Genomic DNA, 15886 nt, shown 5'->3' with positions numbered 1-15886 from the left:
GTTAGGATTGAATCTAAGTCTTTGGACTTCAAATCTAGTGCCTCTTTGGACTAGATCATGCTATAGCCTACTGTGATTTCCAATGGGCTGTGTAACCAGATGTACCAGCTCTGCTGCATGAGAATAACAATTTCTAATTATTCTGTACTGACAGAAGGAATGTATGTCTAATACAGTTAGTCTATGGTACAGAACATTCTGATTTGGTGGGCTTTGTTGTTAAGAGACCTTCCCTAGATTCCTCGCTGCTTCTTATGAAATCTTTGAAAAGGTACTAAACTTCTTTGAGTCTATACGTCATAATTTATAAAAAATGGGAACGATAAGATATACTTCCAAGTGTGAATGTGAGCACTGAAAAGAAGTAATACGTGTGCCTATCTCCCTTTCTGGCTCACAGCTTCCTGGTGGAGAGAGCAGTTTCTGCTTGCGAATCCCCTTGTGAGTGTTGAGTATTTAGAGAACTAAAGCTATAGTTCATAACTATAAACCGAGTCTTTATGGTTCTACAGTTGGACATAACCTAGTTTTGATAGATGGATCCCAGAGAATAATTGATGCAGGTAAACACTTAGAACAACTATGGATTATCTGGATGTGGGCTGCAGATTAATTAATTAATGTAGGCAAGGCAGGTAGCGCATACCTTGTCTTACCCTGTGGTTGCCTTTTGTGGCTAAAATGCATAGCTGGATGATCCCACACTACAGCAAGGAAGACCACAACCAAGGGGGAAATCCACCTTCATATTTCCATTTTTAGATTTTCCTTAATTCAAACAGTAAGCCAGAAGGGAAGAAAGGAAATTCTGAGCTGCTGACAAGACATTAAGTTAGATAGACGGATCAATTGATGCCTCTTCCATGTTCTATCTCAAAATAGGGAGGAAAAGAGGGAAACCCACCCCTGAAGGATTTCAGAGTTCCTTGTTGCCACTTCTCCCCATTTGATTCATACACTGACCAAAGGCCGCCCAGAGCAGTGTGATTTCATGCACATTTCCAGCCACATCCACCATGAATTGACAAAGACTAGAGTGTCAGACACCGAATCATCATGGGAGTGTTTGTAATATTAATTATACCCATGGAAATTTTCAGCTATTTGCCACTGGAAGAACAGACATTTAATGATGTTACTAGATTTCTAGGAGAACCAAAGTGAATGAGGAAACTAGACAGTAGGCTTCTTATTCAGAGGTCAAGAGGAGAACGCCTCTAAGCCTGCCACTCTGAAAAGTAAAGCAGAGGTATATTGAATCTTCAAGTATTCCAGCTATGCAGCTTGGCTGGAACTCCAGCACTATTATATCAGGAAATTATTAACTCATTGACAGGGACCCTTCCCAAAGATGCAGCGGATGCTGCTATCTTTCCAAGATTTTTAATCTCTTACCTGGTCTTAGGTTTTTGGAGCCCTGGGGCTTACATTGTAGTAGTATCTGGGTTATAATCTACAAACAGGAATAAATAATAGTCTAATAACTCTGGCTCTAACCAAACTTGTGTGCTTAACATAAATCTGAAGTTTCTGTTAGTGAAATAAGAATCTTGGAGAGTTAACCAGATGCAAAAAGAGAAACATGGTCACCAAATGGCTAGAGGAGAGATTAACAGATGAGACTTACCAAGGAGTGTAAGGGTCCTTCATAATTAGGAGATGATGAGGCCTGTCCTCCATTTCTAGACCAAACAGCTGTGCCTGCTGATAGTAAAATGGAGATTGCAATGAGATCTATATAATCTGAAAACCATCTCGCAGATATTTTAAACAGTTCTTTTAGAAATAGCAATGCTTATTTTCATTTGGACAATTAAGATAAATATATGTAAACTTCCCATACAAGAATTTTGGGACAAGGAAAACATTTTCAATTTCAAACTTGATGTAGACTCGGAATTCTCTCAGGCTTCCTCCCAAAAGGGAACATTTATTTTATTTATTTATTTTTTAAAGATTTTACTTATTTATATGACAGAGACACAGTGAGAGAGGGAACACAAGCAGGGGGAGTGGGAGAGGGAAAAGCAGGCCTCCCACTGAGCAGGGAGCCCGATGCGGGGCTCGATCCCAGGACCCTGGGATCATGACCTGAGCCGAAGGCAGGCGCTTAACGACTGAGCCACCTAGGCGCCCCTCAAAAGGGAACATTTAATTGGTTCTGAATTTAGCCAAGGAAGGGTTCCTCCTGAAGAAAAGAGATACTACATAGTCAAGGCACTTTTAAGAAAGCAAAGGGGGATTTTGTTACACCTTCATGCAAGGCCAGTTTGTGAAACCAAAATTCTCTCACCAATGAAAAACATCATTGCTACTTGTTTTAAAAATGATCCTTAAAAAGGGATAAGCCTTCCAAACTTTTTAAGGGAATAAGATTAGTTGGCAGCGCTCCACTAAACCGGAAATTTAAAAACTCAATATAACAACAGTAATAAGTAAGTGGTTTCTTCTGAAGAAAATAATTATTTTGTGATCCACTAAACTTGATTCCTGCTACAATAAATATTACATGTCTAACCTACAAAATAAAAACCACTTTTAAATTTAAAGTAATGCATACTCTGTGTGGAAACTAAGAAATAATTCAAGAAAGGAAAAAAATATCTGTGACCTCATTGTAATCTCATGCCCTGACATGGTTAGCATTTAAAAAAATCCCTTCTTCCTGTCATTTCTGGGTGTGCATGGATGTGTATTTTTATGCTACATAAAAGTAGGATATTTTGTTCAATTACTTGTAGTGACCGAATATGGACAGAGCCAGCTACTTTCAGTGTGAAAATAGCAATTTATCCCCATGTTTACATCTTTGTAAAGTTCTCTCTTCCTAATATGGGGTCTTTCATGGTGCATTAGCTGGACCCCCAAATTGGCCTTGTTTCTGTGTCTCCCACCCAGACGATGCTGTTCAGGTTTTGGGTGTTTGTGGCGTTTTCTGGAATGATTTGTGCATCCTAACATTCCTATCATTAACCTAGAAATGGAGCGGTAAGATGGTGAGCACCGGATTCTCGCCAGAGCGCTGGTACTGATGCTCACGCCACCTCAGCAAGTCACGTACCCTTTCCGGGCCTTAGTACGCTCATCTGTAACATCAGAGCACCAGACCAAAATCATTGTTCTCAAACTTTATTAGACCCGAGATTTTTTTCCCCCAAGCGATAAAATAGATGAAATTAGAGATGCTTTGTTTGAAATGGGGAACTTGGAGTTCTCCCTGCTCAGACTCCCTCACCCCCTGCCTCACTGGGCTCTCTCTGGCTCTGGACATTGACACTGGTGATCATGTCCCAGAGCCTATCAGTAGAATACTGACTCAGGAGTGGATAACACTTCTGGACTTTCCCTTCCTTTTCTGTCACGGGGAATGTTTAACACTGTTCCATTATCTTCTTAATATCATGTCTATGTCCTTTCAGTTTCAATTCTGTCCATTGGGACATGTGGACTTAAAGGTCCAGCCACCCTTCTCCATTTGGTGACACCCCCCCCTCAACCATGTCAACGGAGTTTTGGAAAAGGCTGATATTCAGTCCCACCTAAGCCATGGCCATCACCTCTGAAAGCTTTGTGCAGTCTGAAACCTCCCACTCTCCACCGGGAATCCAGTTTATGATGCCCTGTGAGTGCTGCTTGCAGGGAATAACAGGGATCGAGGAGGGAGCATTTAGGCAAGTGACTCCACTATAAATTACAGTAAGGTCAAGTTTCAATCAGGTACAGATGCGATTCAGTTTCTTTTTTAGAAGCCACCTGTCCTCCCTCCCAAGAACAGAGACATGCACCAGATAGGGCCTTCTGGAAGCATTTATACTAAAAGGGCAATGAGCCTCTTAAATGGACCTCTGAAAAGTGAAACGCTTTACTAAAATAATTCAACAACTTATAATTTTATTATTTGAAGCCATAGGTCATGCTAATTTGTTGTTTTTTAAAGGCAAACATCCCATTTTGCTCCACACAGTTACTTCTCTATTTACAAAATTAGAGTTTTCCTCAATCACGCCAGTGAGGTGGACTTTAAAAAGGACACGTGGAAAGTCTAAAATTTCTGTGGAAAATGATCCTTTTGAACAGTCTGTATTTGATGACGATATAATCTATATTCATATTCCTGACTATATTAAACTGGGTTTTCTCACCTGAGATGTCTTTTTTTTTTTTTAAGATTTTATTTATTTATTTGACAGAGAGAGACACAGCGAGAGTGGGAACACAAGCAGGGGGAGTGGGAGAGGGAGAAGCAGGCTTCCTGCCAAGCAGGGAGCCCGATGCGGGGCCCGATCCCAGGACCCTGGGACCATGACCTGAGCCGAAGGCAGACGCTTAATGACTGAGCCACCCAGGCACCCCCTGAGATGTCTCTTAGAGTCTATTATTCTGTTGAATATCTTCTACAAAGCTAAGAAAAGTTTAAGAAGTTTTCCACATGCCTAAGTATTCTAAAAACATCTAATTTTTGAGAAAAATTTTGGATGTGAATGGCTGTACTTTCATATGGCAGTGGAAAAGACAGACCTTTCCATTTTTCTGTTTGGAAATGTTCTGTTTTGAGCTTTTGGAGGGAAGGAGCTTCCACCTGCCGCACCAGGAATTACAAGAGGGAAATTGTTTTCATACACCGGTACCATGATGGGATTGAATTTAGGTACAGTACCTGAGAGAGAAGGAGGAGAGCCAACAGGAGTTGAAGGGTTTGATGAAAAGCTGTTGTTAGTGTGATCTGGAGAATAGATCTTAAAACAGTGGGGGAGAAAAAAAAACACCCTCATTTATTAGGAATAAAGAATCAACATTTCTTTAAATGACAAAGTGTTGTTGCAATTCACCTAAAAATTACGAGTCATAAAATACATGTAGCAATTGACTCTAGTACCAATATTGTAAAATGAAAGATTTAACACTTATTTTAATTTTTCAAACCAAGAATTATGAGCTCATGTAAGATGGTGGGGACAGTATTGGACCAGGGTCAACAGACTGCGCTTCTAATCCTTTCCCTCCCACGCCCTACCATGGCTCCGTGGCCATGAGCAAGCCAAATGAACACCCCAAGCCCCCATTTCTTCCTCCATCAAACAGATTAGACAGCATCATCTCTATGCTTTTTGTCCAACTCCTTCTCCGCCATGATTGAGGCATTTAATGCCAAGGCTTAAGAATGGCCAGATGAAGTATAAACTTCCACTTAGGTCACAACGTTAAATTAAACTTACTTGATGCTCCCAATGGTAAGGAAAAACCAACCAAAGAGACAAAATGTTAGAGCAACAAATCCCCACTTACATTTGCAAACAACCACGTGTAGATTTTGAAGACAATACCAGGCACACGGCCTCACACAAATGAGGTGTACTACTTTGTCAGTAGTGAACATGCAAGAAATGTTCAATTCCAGCCTCCTGGAGGTGGACAGGCGAGGCAAAGAAGCTGAGTCCCCAGGTGCCAATTAGGTGACAATTTCTCACGGACCTCAGTTATGGTCATTTTTTTTTTTAAGTGCCTTTCCCAAAGTGTTTTAGAATTGCCCCATGCCAAGTCAGTCTTAGATGGTCAATGAGCACCATATGAATTTAGAGAAAAATAAGAAATCAAGATAGAAGATCTATATACCAAAAGGCCTTGAGAATATCCACAAATCCATAATTGAGGACTGCTTGGCACCACTGTGAGGAGACAAGCTGGAAGGGTCAGCCATTCCCTGGAAGCTTCAGAGATCTCTCCTCAAATTTTCCAATCATCATTCTACAAGAAAGCTAGCATTTCCAGAAATCAAAGCTATTTGCCATTCATTTTCTACAATTCCAAATGTCCACTTCTGATTAAAGTTCACCCTTCCACAATGGTACATATGAAGTCCAAAGTCAATATTTCCTCACCGAAGCAAGTGCTTTCCCCAGAGCATCTCCAGTCTGGGAGCTGCCGGCGGCCCCGCTTCCTCTATTTGCTGCAAAAACAAAAGGCAGAATCTGAAAAACCAGGCGGTGAGCCGTCTAACAATTTTCTATTCCTGGTCCATTTACTCACAATTTAATTGCATTTTTAATGCTAATTACAACACATTAATCTTTAATTAGCATTAATTTGTTTGCTGAGGTAGATGTCAAATATATTCATGTTACTTTTTTTACAGATAAAATATAAACCTGACACCTTGGTTTAAAGATGAAGTGTTTCAGTTGTTATCACTTGGCCCCTTGTTGCTCAGGAGTAGTTAGTGGGGAATGGTAGCAAGCATGCGAGCACATGAGGTTCATTGCTAAGCGGTAAGCAGTATGTTCAGATCTCTGAAATCCTCAAAGTGTGCCTTTTCTCGCTATTTCATAGAGTCAGTTGAATTGTCTTCACAAGTAATTTACGCCTGCTTTCCAGTTTTTAAAAGATTTGATACACAGCAAAACGAGGTGCTCCTTTCAGCAAAAATAAAACAGAAAGTCTATAACGGGTCTGGCTTCTTAGGAGAGAAAATATTTTTAATATTTTAAGTAACACGTATTCTCCACATACTCCAGTCTGTGTTTACATTAAAACAAACAAACAAACAAACAAACTGAACTGTGACGCTACGAAAAATCAGGATGGTCTCAAATTCCGGAGATAAAATAAGTCTACATATTCACAAAGTTATCTCTGTCATCTTAAACACTGGTATTTTTGACTACAAAATAGTTGAACCCAAGGACTGTTGTGAAAAAGATGTAGATTCTGGCACAGAAGTCAAAGTATCAGCTCTACTGAACAGTATTAGTACAACACTTAGAACACTGGGCATGTGACATTTATTAAGGTCCGAACATTAGCAAATAAACACAGTATTTAAATAAAACCTATTAAACTTCAAGGAGCCGTCTTTCACTATTTTGTGAAATAAGAAAAGGAAATCTCAAATCAACTGATTAATCCAAGCAGAACTTCATTGCACATGACATAATTAAATAAAAAAAAAATTCCCAGCCCTCTCTTTGACCCAAGAAAGCGCACTTGCTGACAAATGTGTCATCTGCTTCCAGATCTGTAAAATGGAGTAGTGGGGTCAGATCTCAAGTGGTTGAATTCTCTGCTTCTCTAGGTTGTAATTTCATTCTCCTGACCTCTGCTTAGCATAGTTAAATTATGCTTGCTATTTTTATATAGTTATATGTTGGGTATGTCAGTCAATAATCTTCTGAGGTGTGCTTTATTTGTTTAACAAAACCCATACCCATATTCATTTGTTAATTACTAAAACTGAAAGAAAACTGGTATGCAATAAAAGGAACGCAACCACTCTCTGACAAAACCACCCTTTTTTATATCACAAGTTCATAATATTAAAACTATATTGGTTATTAGTGCTAAGGATTATAAGTATAAGTGCACCTTTGAAATGAGGGTCAGACATACAATTGAGCTAGTGGAAGGAGCTCCCAGATGCCAATAATATTAAAAATACTTAAATATAAGAGATAACTGAAATTAAATCTCATGTGAAAATGAAAATTTCTGCAGTGAGGAGTTCCTAAAAATGAAAGACAATTCTAAAGAGAAAATAATAAAGATTTTGAAAGCACAGAGAGCACTAACATTTTTTCAGCATGTACTACGATTGTATTTGGGGGCAATTAGATACTTTTTTTTTTCCTAGAAGCAATATTATCAGATACCTAAAAATTAGATTTATCAGTCAAACAAATTTGAGATCTGCTTGATTAGAAAACAGATCTTTGTGAAATGGAATTCCAGAGCCACACCGGAAAAAAAAATTATATTACCTAACAAAAAAACCTAAATCACCAAAAAAGACAAGAGGTTGTTTCAATTACAGATAAAATTTGTTACAGTAGTAGCTTTCAAAAGACTAAACCTTCCTTTGAACAACTTTAACATGAGGGTGATAAATTTTTCAAAATATATTTTCATGAAAACCAACAGAAATATTTTAGGGAAATTTAAAAAATAAATGATATATATACAGCATAAAATCATACTTGAGAAGAGACAAGATAAGATCATTAAGATTACTTTTGTACTACACCTTTCCAACTAAACTTTCTATTTGTGCCTCTTTTAGGACTCAGGAAGTAGAATAAAAACTAGAATCAACTTCTTACCTCATGTGGTCATGAGAATGTTTCAGAAAACTCCAAAGGCTACTCATGGAAGCTACTGATAAGAACAGACTATTTTTTCCCATGAAGCCATTCCACCTTGCAGCAGCTGGAGGGCCAAACCCAGGGGCTTAAATTTCAAAGCCGCGTACTGGGGCCAATCTGCCCTTTCACTTGGAATGCCTTTTGTTCTGTTCCAGGAAATGTGGGAGAAGACACATTTCCGAGCCCCTGAACATGTTAGGCTACACGGGTCCTTCTCTTAAAGATTTCTCTTTTTATTTGTGTGACTGCTTTGTCCAAAGGCATACGTAATCAGAAAGTGAATTTAAATTCTCAAGTGGCATCCTCTTTTTTATACTGAGTAGTAATGGGTCGTGGATGGCCAAACACACTTCTAATCAAACTTTGTGCTCATCAGGTCCACGTTGTGGCTTTCATGCAACAGGCTCGATTCCTGTTCTAGGCCCAAGTTTTTGTCAACTCGTATTATTAGAAATTGCCAAAATGCTCATATAATAGGAAGAGAAATAAAAATACTGCCCCTACTACGTAAAGACAGGATTGATTTCTTGTTATTTTAGCTCTATTCAATTTCTGTTGCTCAAGGAAAAAAAAAAAAAAACAAACAAATCAGTCTCTAAAGTGGTAAGGTAAATATGAATACAAGATGAGAAGTTATTAAAAGGAACTGCAATTTTGTAGGAGGATTCGAGACTGCCAGCCCCCTAAGCATTATTCAGATGGCTTGAACACAGGTGCTGTTGCTGGCTAGAAGATAGAGCAGAAAGAAGGGTCTGGTATCTTCGGTTTCATGTGGGACCACCCTCGGTCTCAATCTCAGCTTTGTGAAAACAGCAATTCCTATTAGAACACACCCTAATCGCAACATCAGAATGAGCGGTGTCTGGGGACCGGCTACTGAAAGTCAGAATTTGGAAAATGTGTTATCCCTTTATTGCACACCCATAACCTCAGGCTGGGAACACTGTGAAGATCTAAAAGGAATAAGTAGTATAATTCATAGTGAATTTATCCGAAAGATGATGACTGCTTTAAAATTTAGGGTTTTTTGAACTATGTCCAAGTGACCTTCATGTGATTAAACAATTAGAAGCAGCATAATGCTTCCAAAATAAGCCATGAGTTCATCTCTATAAAGATGACAAAAGAAGGAGTATCTCCAGCATTCCTACTACACACGATTTTAGAATAAAGACCCAAATATAGGCCACAATGCACTAATTTTTAGCAGGAGGGATTCCTAGAAATTCAAGGGGGGAGTTGGGCCCCAGGACCATGTGCAGGAAATGGACGAGAAGACTTAAATCAAACTAGTTTATTGTTCTCCGTTGGTGGTCTTTGTAACTAAGATGCCATGTCACTGCTGGATAAAATCCATATTACTCTTATGCTCTGTGCCTGTTCATCACCCAACTGTATTTGAAGGCTCAAGATTCTTACAAAAGACAAAGTGAATATTATGTGACTATTCTAATAATAAAATTACTGTGAAACCAAGTCCTCAAGGGGAAATGGACATAATGTTTCTACTAGAAAAGCCACATACTAAAATGCATCATGTCATACAAACATGTCATTAGAAGTGAAAGTTGTAAGCCAGATTAATTCAGGAACCAGATAGATATTCCAGGGTAATCCTTAGCATATGTTGCATTAAATCAATCATGGCAGTCTGTTCCTTCAACACTGTTTGGTTTGAGGTTTAAAAACATGGGTAGTACCATGCATTAGAAAGCAGGCCAGTTAAAGACTAATGGAACAATAACAGTTATTATAACCGTTATGTTAGTTTTATGCCCAATTCCCTCCGAGGGGAAGGGAGGGTGTGGAGTCCCAAACAAGCAGGGGTCACACCCTGGGAAGGTATACACATGGTATCCCCCAGTGGGGTACTGGAGCACTCCTGTCATTGAGTAACCTCAGGGGACCGTTAGGCTAGGCGGTGCTCTCAAGCTTTTTGGTCAAGAAGGGATTGGACATTGTGGGTAAGAAGGAAATATGTAGATAGCAAAATATATGTGGCTGCTATCCTCTAGACATTTCTTTTTTTTTTTTTAAAGATTTTATTTATTTATTTGAGAGAGAGAGAATGAGAGACAGAGAGCATGAGAGGGAGGAGGGTCAGAGGGAGAAGCAGACTCCCTGACGAGCAGGGAGCCCGATGCGGGACTCGATCCCAGGACTCCAGGATCATGACCTGAGCCGAAGGCAGTCACTTAACCAACTGAGCCACCCAGGCGCCCCTATCCTCTAGACATTTCTATCCTCTATAGGTTGGCATCTAAACACTTGGCCACGTACATCCAGCCGCACTGCCCTGGAAGGATTTTAGGAATATAGTTAACAAGCTCTGATGGTGGTAACTCTGGATTTAGCTCTTCTCTTTAACTGGGTACTCTACCAGCTGAACTAGTAAGAATCCATGCTGTGTCCCATGCATTATATTCCTGTAATTCCAGGGAGCTTCATAGACCCTTCCAATTCAGAAACATCAAATGTAACCTCCAGAGTTTGCTGACAAGGCTTCAGAGGAAAATAGTGGACTCCATGCCCCAAGTAAAATAAGTGATAATTCTCTTGAAAATCCACGGATTAATGTGTCATTAAAAAAAAAAAAATCCTGTTACGATAATTGGGGTGTGCTGTCCTTCTTAAGCATTTATTTCTCAAAAAAATGATATTGGGCAGTAAAGGGCAAGAGCCAACAAAACAAAACGAGAAACCGTGATCACCCCACCAAGTCACACAAGCCATCGCAAGCTTCGGTGAGCGTCTGCCATCTTTGAAACGCAGAGGACAGAATGGGGGACAAGGGGGCGTGATTCCAGGGGGTCACCTTCTGACGGTGCTACGCTTGCCTCTCACTCCACATGCATTTTGTTGGTCTATGATCAGTTCAGGACATTCACTGATGGCCGGGAGGACACATTATAACATGAAACTCAGAAGCGGGGCAATGATCTCCTTCTGAACTGAAAAAAAAAAAAGCAGCTTCCTAAGACATCAACGCCATTTACGAAGAGATTGCATTGCCTTGCGCTTTTTCACCAAGAAAACTTGAAAAATGTGATGTCCATGTGTTAGTGCTTGAATCCCATTCTTACGGCATTAGCAGTGCTTATAGTCATTTTCTATGGAATCATGTGTGTAATCTCAAACATGTGTTAGGCTATGTGTTCTCTATTTACCAATTATTTAATTAGCTCTGTTTGTTCTTTGAGATATAGGCAATGTAATATTTCTTTATTTCCTGCATTTCAGAATGAGTGAGTATATGCCAAATACTTTCAAAAGTCTACAGATGTATCATATTAATCCATACTGTTTGTTAGGGAAATATCACTAACATCAGAAGAGAAATCTTCTCTCCTTGTTACACAGACGTGCTGCCATCCCTGACTTCTACCACACTCTGAAAATCAATCCAAAGCCTAGGAAAATTAAAGCGGGAAGAAACACGAGCCACTCGACACCCTGCAATACCAAGGCTTATTAGCATATTTAAATTTTCCTCTGTATTTTAACGTAAGGAATTGCATTCTAGAATGTTCTCCCTTAACATAATCCTAAAGTAATAATTGCATTTATGCAAGTTAATAATGGTCTGTTCCTCCAAAAAGCTGAATTACCCTCTCTCCTTATTTCCTGAGAAGATTATAAAGCTTTCTCACATTCTGCTAATAGATTTTGACAAGTATACCCATGATTATGGAATAATTTATGTAATAAAGTTATTCTTAAAAACCTTTTTCTGGGTTCCAGAAATCTCAGACTTTGCCCTTTAAAATTATGGCTCTTTTATTATTGTTGAGACCCTCCCTCCACTTCAACAGGGCCCTGTGGTCTGTATAACAAGTTCACTCCATCTTTCCTGTGTGGTTGAGCCTGTTAGTAGGCAGAAGTCATCTATTACTCCATAGCTGCCCAGACCCAGTGAAGAAGGACAGCAGACATTCCTGTTCATCCACAGGGTAATGATGAGTCAACCATCTTAAATAAAGCAAATCTTAGGCCCACTGGGGTTTGTGGCCATGCTGACCACAGCTCATGGAGAATGATTATTCCATCTCAAAATATCTCTTTTTTCCCAAGTTGTGGTGCCTCTCTCCCAGAAAGACTGTTTTGTACATCATTCAACACAACATTTTTTCAAACAATGCCCAAGTATGTTTTCCTCAACTCAAGCTTTTGCTCCACCTTTATACCTTCCTAAAAAAGAAAATTACTCAAACCACAAGTAGACAGGAAATCTGCCGTGTAAGAGGATGAATGACCAGTCATCCTTCTTTATAACGAGACCTCATGACTGCAGAAAGGGGCTTTCCATTTGTCAAACCACACTGAAGTGAAATATGCTTTTCTCACCCTTTCAGTTCTGCACTTCTTTCTTTCTTCTTGTTTTTCAAATCTGCCAAAACTGCATTGATAGCTAACCCAACTTCCCCATGTGACCTCTGTCCATTCCTCTCCAATGCATCAAACTGATGCAACACATTTGTAGAAGCTTTGTTATGAAAAGTTATGAAAATGGAAACTCTTGTAAATTTGCTTCTTAGTGAGACATAATAGTGAAGGGCTGTGAGGTGGCTCATCTCAAGTGTGAAATATATTATTGAATAAGCAGGGAGTGTATTATTTAGGCAGAATTATATTTACAACATTTCAAAGCACATCTCTTCCTTTTCATCAAAAACTCTCCCACATAAGTGATTCATACCACTTTCCCAACTCCTGTGGACTCTCTACAGAAAATGAAAAACTGCAGAGAGCTAAGGGGAATAAACAGTAGGATTATTCTGTCACATATTCTTCTCTCTAAAGCATACGGTTAATGTTCTCATCAGGGACCCACTGGAAGAGATCTTGAGGGCAAGCAACGTGTGAGTTTGAGCTAGGCCCAGATTAGTGGCGACCAGTGAAGTCTGAGGTTTTAATAAGACCTTGGAACGTCCAGGCTGTGCGATTCCTCTGAATGGCAAAGTTGTTAAAGGCCAATTCAGAAAGAATCCCCAGCCTGGACTCTTTCCTCCGGGGGCAGCTGGACACCTGCCTAGCTCCTCCCTCCAGGAGACAGCGCTGGTGGAGGAATCATCGGTCTCGGGAGAGAATCACAACTGACATCATAAGAAACCAGAGGATGATGGTTTAGTTCACTGGGAAGTAGCACTCTGCTTGGGCCTCAACTCATTAGTAAATCTGCTTGAGAAAAGGCAGTGAGTAACTTCTAGCCCTGATGCCCAGGCATCTGCTCTCCAATCAGTAAGCAAATGCTTCTTCCCCTCTGAAGGACTCCATGATGCCACATTCTCCAGGAGGTGAAGCCATCTAGGTATTAATAACCACCCACGAATTTCACAGGAACTAGTCTTTGGAAGACTGTGGTATGTCATGGTTAAGAGTTTACCACAGTGACTGGAATTTGGGAAGTGGTCAGTAATTACTATTAAGAGCTCACTTGCCCCCTATCTCACTAGTCTTCAGTGGTCTGTGTTATAAAAGTTCACTTTGCTCACTGTTGGAGAGTGTGAGAAGCAAGGTAGTTTGGGTCTATTTCAACCTTTGTTCAATCTAACAACTCACAATGAACCAAGCAGCCAAATATCAGTTTCTTGTGACCAAAAAAAAAAGTGATTATGGATAAGCCAATGACTATTTCTGTTTGGTTCATGTATTTTCATTCAGTTGTGTGACAAATGTTCATGGCCTGATTGCTCTTCAGTTATGGGGAGAAAAAAAGAGGTTCGATATTATTAAACCCTGACGGTGACTGTCGGCGTCAGAATCGACACTTGTACGACTCACCCATTATACTGTCGGTCCCATTGGCAGGAGGCGTACAGGAAGAGGTGCTGTAATGGTTTGTGCCACTACGGTGGAAAGTGGACATTGGAGGAAGACTGGAATTGATGTCTGCTGAGGAGTGTGATGGATAGCTCTGTAGCAAAAAAAAAAAAGAGGCCACATTCAACCATGAAATATTTAGTGGGTTAGGTTTCTAATACTCCTTTCAGGACTCTCCATTTTGCAATGGAGACAGCCCTTAGAATTTCAAAATATCCAAGAAATACATCTTGCTTCAACCTGACAGCTTTCATTTTTCAGGAAATAAAATACAAAGACACATAGTTGGTTTGGGCTTGCATCAAATGTAGAGGAATACAATGGCAATATAGGGACAGTGAGAAATGATCACAGTCTCTAAATCCAAAAATTACTGCTTAAAAGAATCTCTGAGGTGTCAGCAACATAAAAGGCCATTTCTACTGTTATTTTTTCGTATGAACTACTGATCAAGTAGGAAAGATTCCATGATACAATGAATAAAACAGTATCGTGACCCATGGGGTTGACACTGCACTTTATCCTGAACTTTTGGACACTAAATAGCAAACAGCAGCCGGTCTCAAATCCTCCTGCTGCGAAACTGGACCACCTTTCTGAACCCTAGCAAGAACAGAATGGAAAATGGAAAGCTCTTAAAAAGTAATGATGATTAAATCTCTCTCTAAAACATCAATATGTAAGGCCTTAAATCAATGACTATATTGAATTAAACTGGAATGAATGAACTGAGAAAGACTGATTTGAGTTCTTTCTTTATGTGTCCTCTTCATCAGTAATCTAACAAGATAGCTGACTATGAAGAAAGAACATCTTTACAGGATCATTTGTCTTAAGGTTTGGCTTTGAGTTCAATTATTACCCTTGTTGTCCAAATAAGCTGCTTTTCCTGGAGGTATATCACAGTGCCTGTAAGGTGGCAAATTAGTTGCTACCAATCCATCTGCTTGGGAATGAGCAGATCACCAACAGGGACACAGTTATTTACCAAAACACATCGAGCTATTTTATTTTTCAAGATAAAAAAAATAGCTTAAAAAGTTATTCTCATAGGTATTTGAATGTGTTACAAACATGTAAAGGAAAACTATTTTGGCTAAAATCTATTTTTTCTTATATGTAATATATTAACCAGCTATGGATCTTTATTATGTGATTAGTGGAGATTTTATTAAAATTAGAGATTGAATATGATGCTAAAAGTCAGGGGTGCGTACAGCCCAGGCACTATTCATAGGAGTGAAACCCTGGTGTCCTGGTATTTCTGTATTAATTTTATGAGGCCCATCTTGGGTTCTACCTCTTCCTTTAGTATTCCTTCCTACTTCCAACTCTTGCACGATCTCTTCTCTGAGTCCCTAATGCACTCACATTCTGCGCTGTGCCATTTAACACCTAATTATATGCTACCTTTCATGCTTTCTCTTTCAAGTGCATTTCCACCCATACTGTAAACTCTTTAAGGGGAGGGAATAGAGCTTAGACCTCTGCATCCCCACAACTTGCAGCTGAGTGCTGAACACACAATTATCCTATATCCTCAATGAACAACTGGTTATCGGTTGGCATTTAATAAATACTGGATTGAAATGCCACTTATTTGAAAGAGAACTAGGGGCACCTGGGTGGCTCAGCCAGTTAAGCGTCTGCCTTCGGCTCAGGTCATGATCCCAGAGTCCCGGGATCGAGCCCCACGTCGGGCTCCCTGCTCGGCGGGGAGCCTGCTTCTCCCTCTCCCTCTGCCTACCACTCCCCCTGCTTGTGCTCTCTCTCTCTCTCTGTCCAATAAATGAATACAATCGTTAAAAAAAAAAGAAAGAAAGAAAGAAAGAGAACTAAACAGTCTAGAAAACAAACCTACATTAGATCTGCCAATGACATGGTGGATGCCTTTGACAACATTACCTCTATGCACTCAAAATAGTCCAACTGAA

The 15886-nt window shown here is 39.7% G+C and overlaps 1 protein-coding gene across 3 annotated transcripts in view; it reads right to left on the bottom strand.

Annotated features, from left to right (window-relative positions):
• TCF4 (transcription factor 4) overlaps positions 1 to 15886 on the bottom strand; it is a 353017-nt gene that overhangs the window by 33951 nt on the left and 303180 nt on the right. For all 3 annotated transcript variants that reach the window (XM_044921066.1, XM_044921065.1, XM_021686140.2), the window contains 4 exons: positions 13914 to 14046; positions 5880 to 5947; positions 4658 to 4736; positions 1628 to 1704 (listed from right to left, as the gene is read on the bottom strand). In XM_044921066.1, the coding sequence (XP_044777001.1) occupies positions 1628 to 1704; positions 4658 to 4736; positions 5880 to 5947; positions 13914 to 14046 (357 nt within the window). The remainder of the gene's footprint in view (positions 1 to 1627; positions 1705 to 4657; positions 4737 to 5879; positions 5948 to 13913; positions 14047 to 15886) is intronic.

The sequence above is a fragment of the Neomonachus schauinslandi genome, chromosome 14 (assembly GCF_002201575.2).
Source record: "Neomonachus schauinslandi chromosome 14, ASM220157v2, whole genome shotgun sequence".
NCBI lineage: Eukaryota > Metazoa > Chordata > Mammalia > Carnivora > Phocidae > Neomonachus > Neomonachus schauinslandi.
Note: the sequence above shows the minus strand (reverse complement) of the source record. Positions and strands in the feature narration are given on the sequence as shown.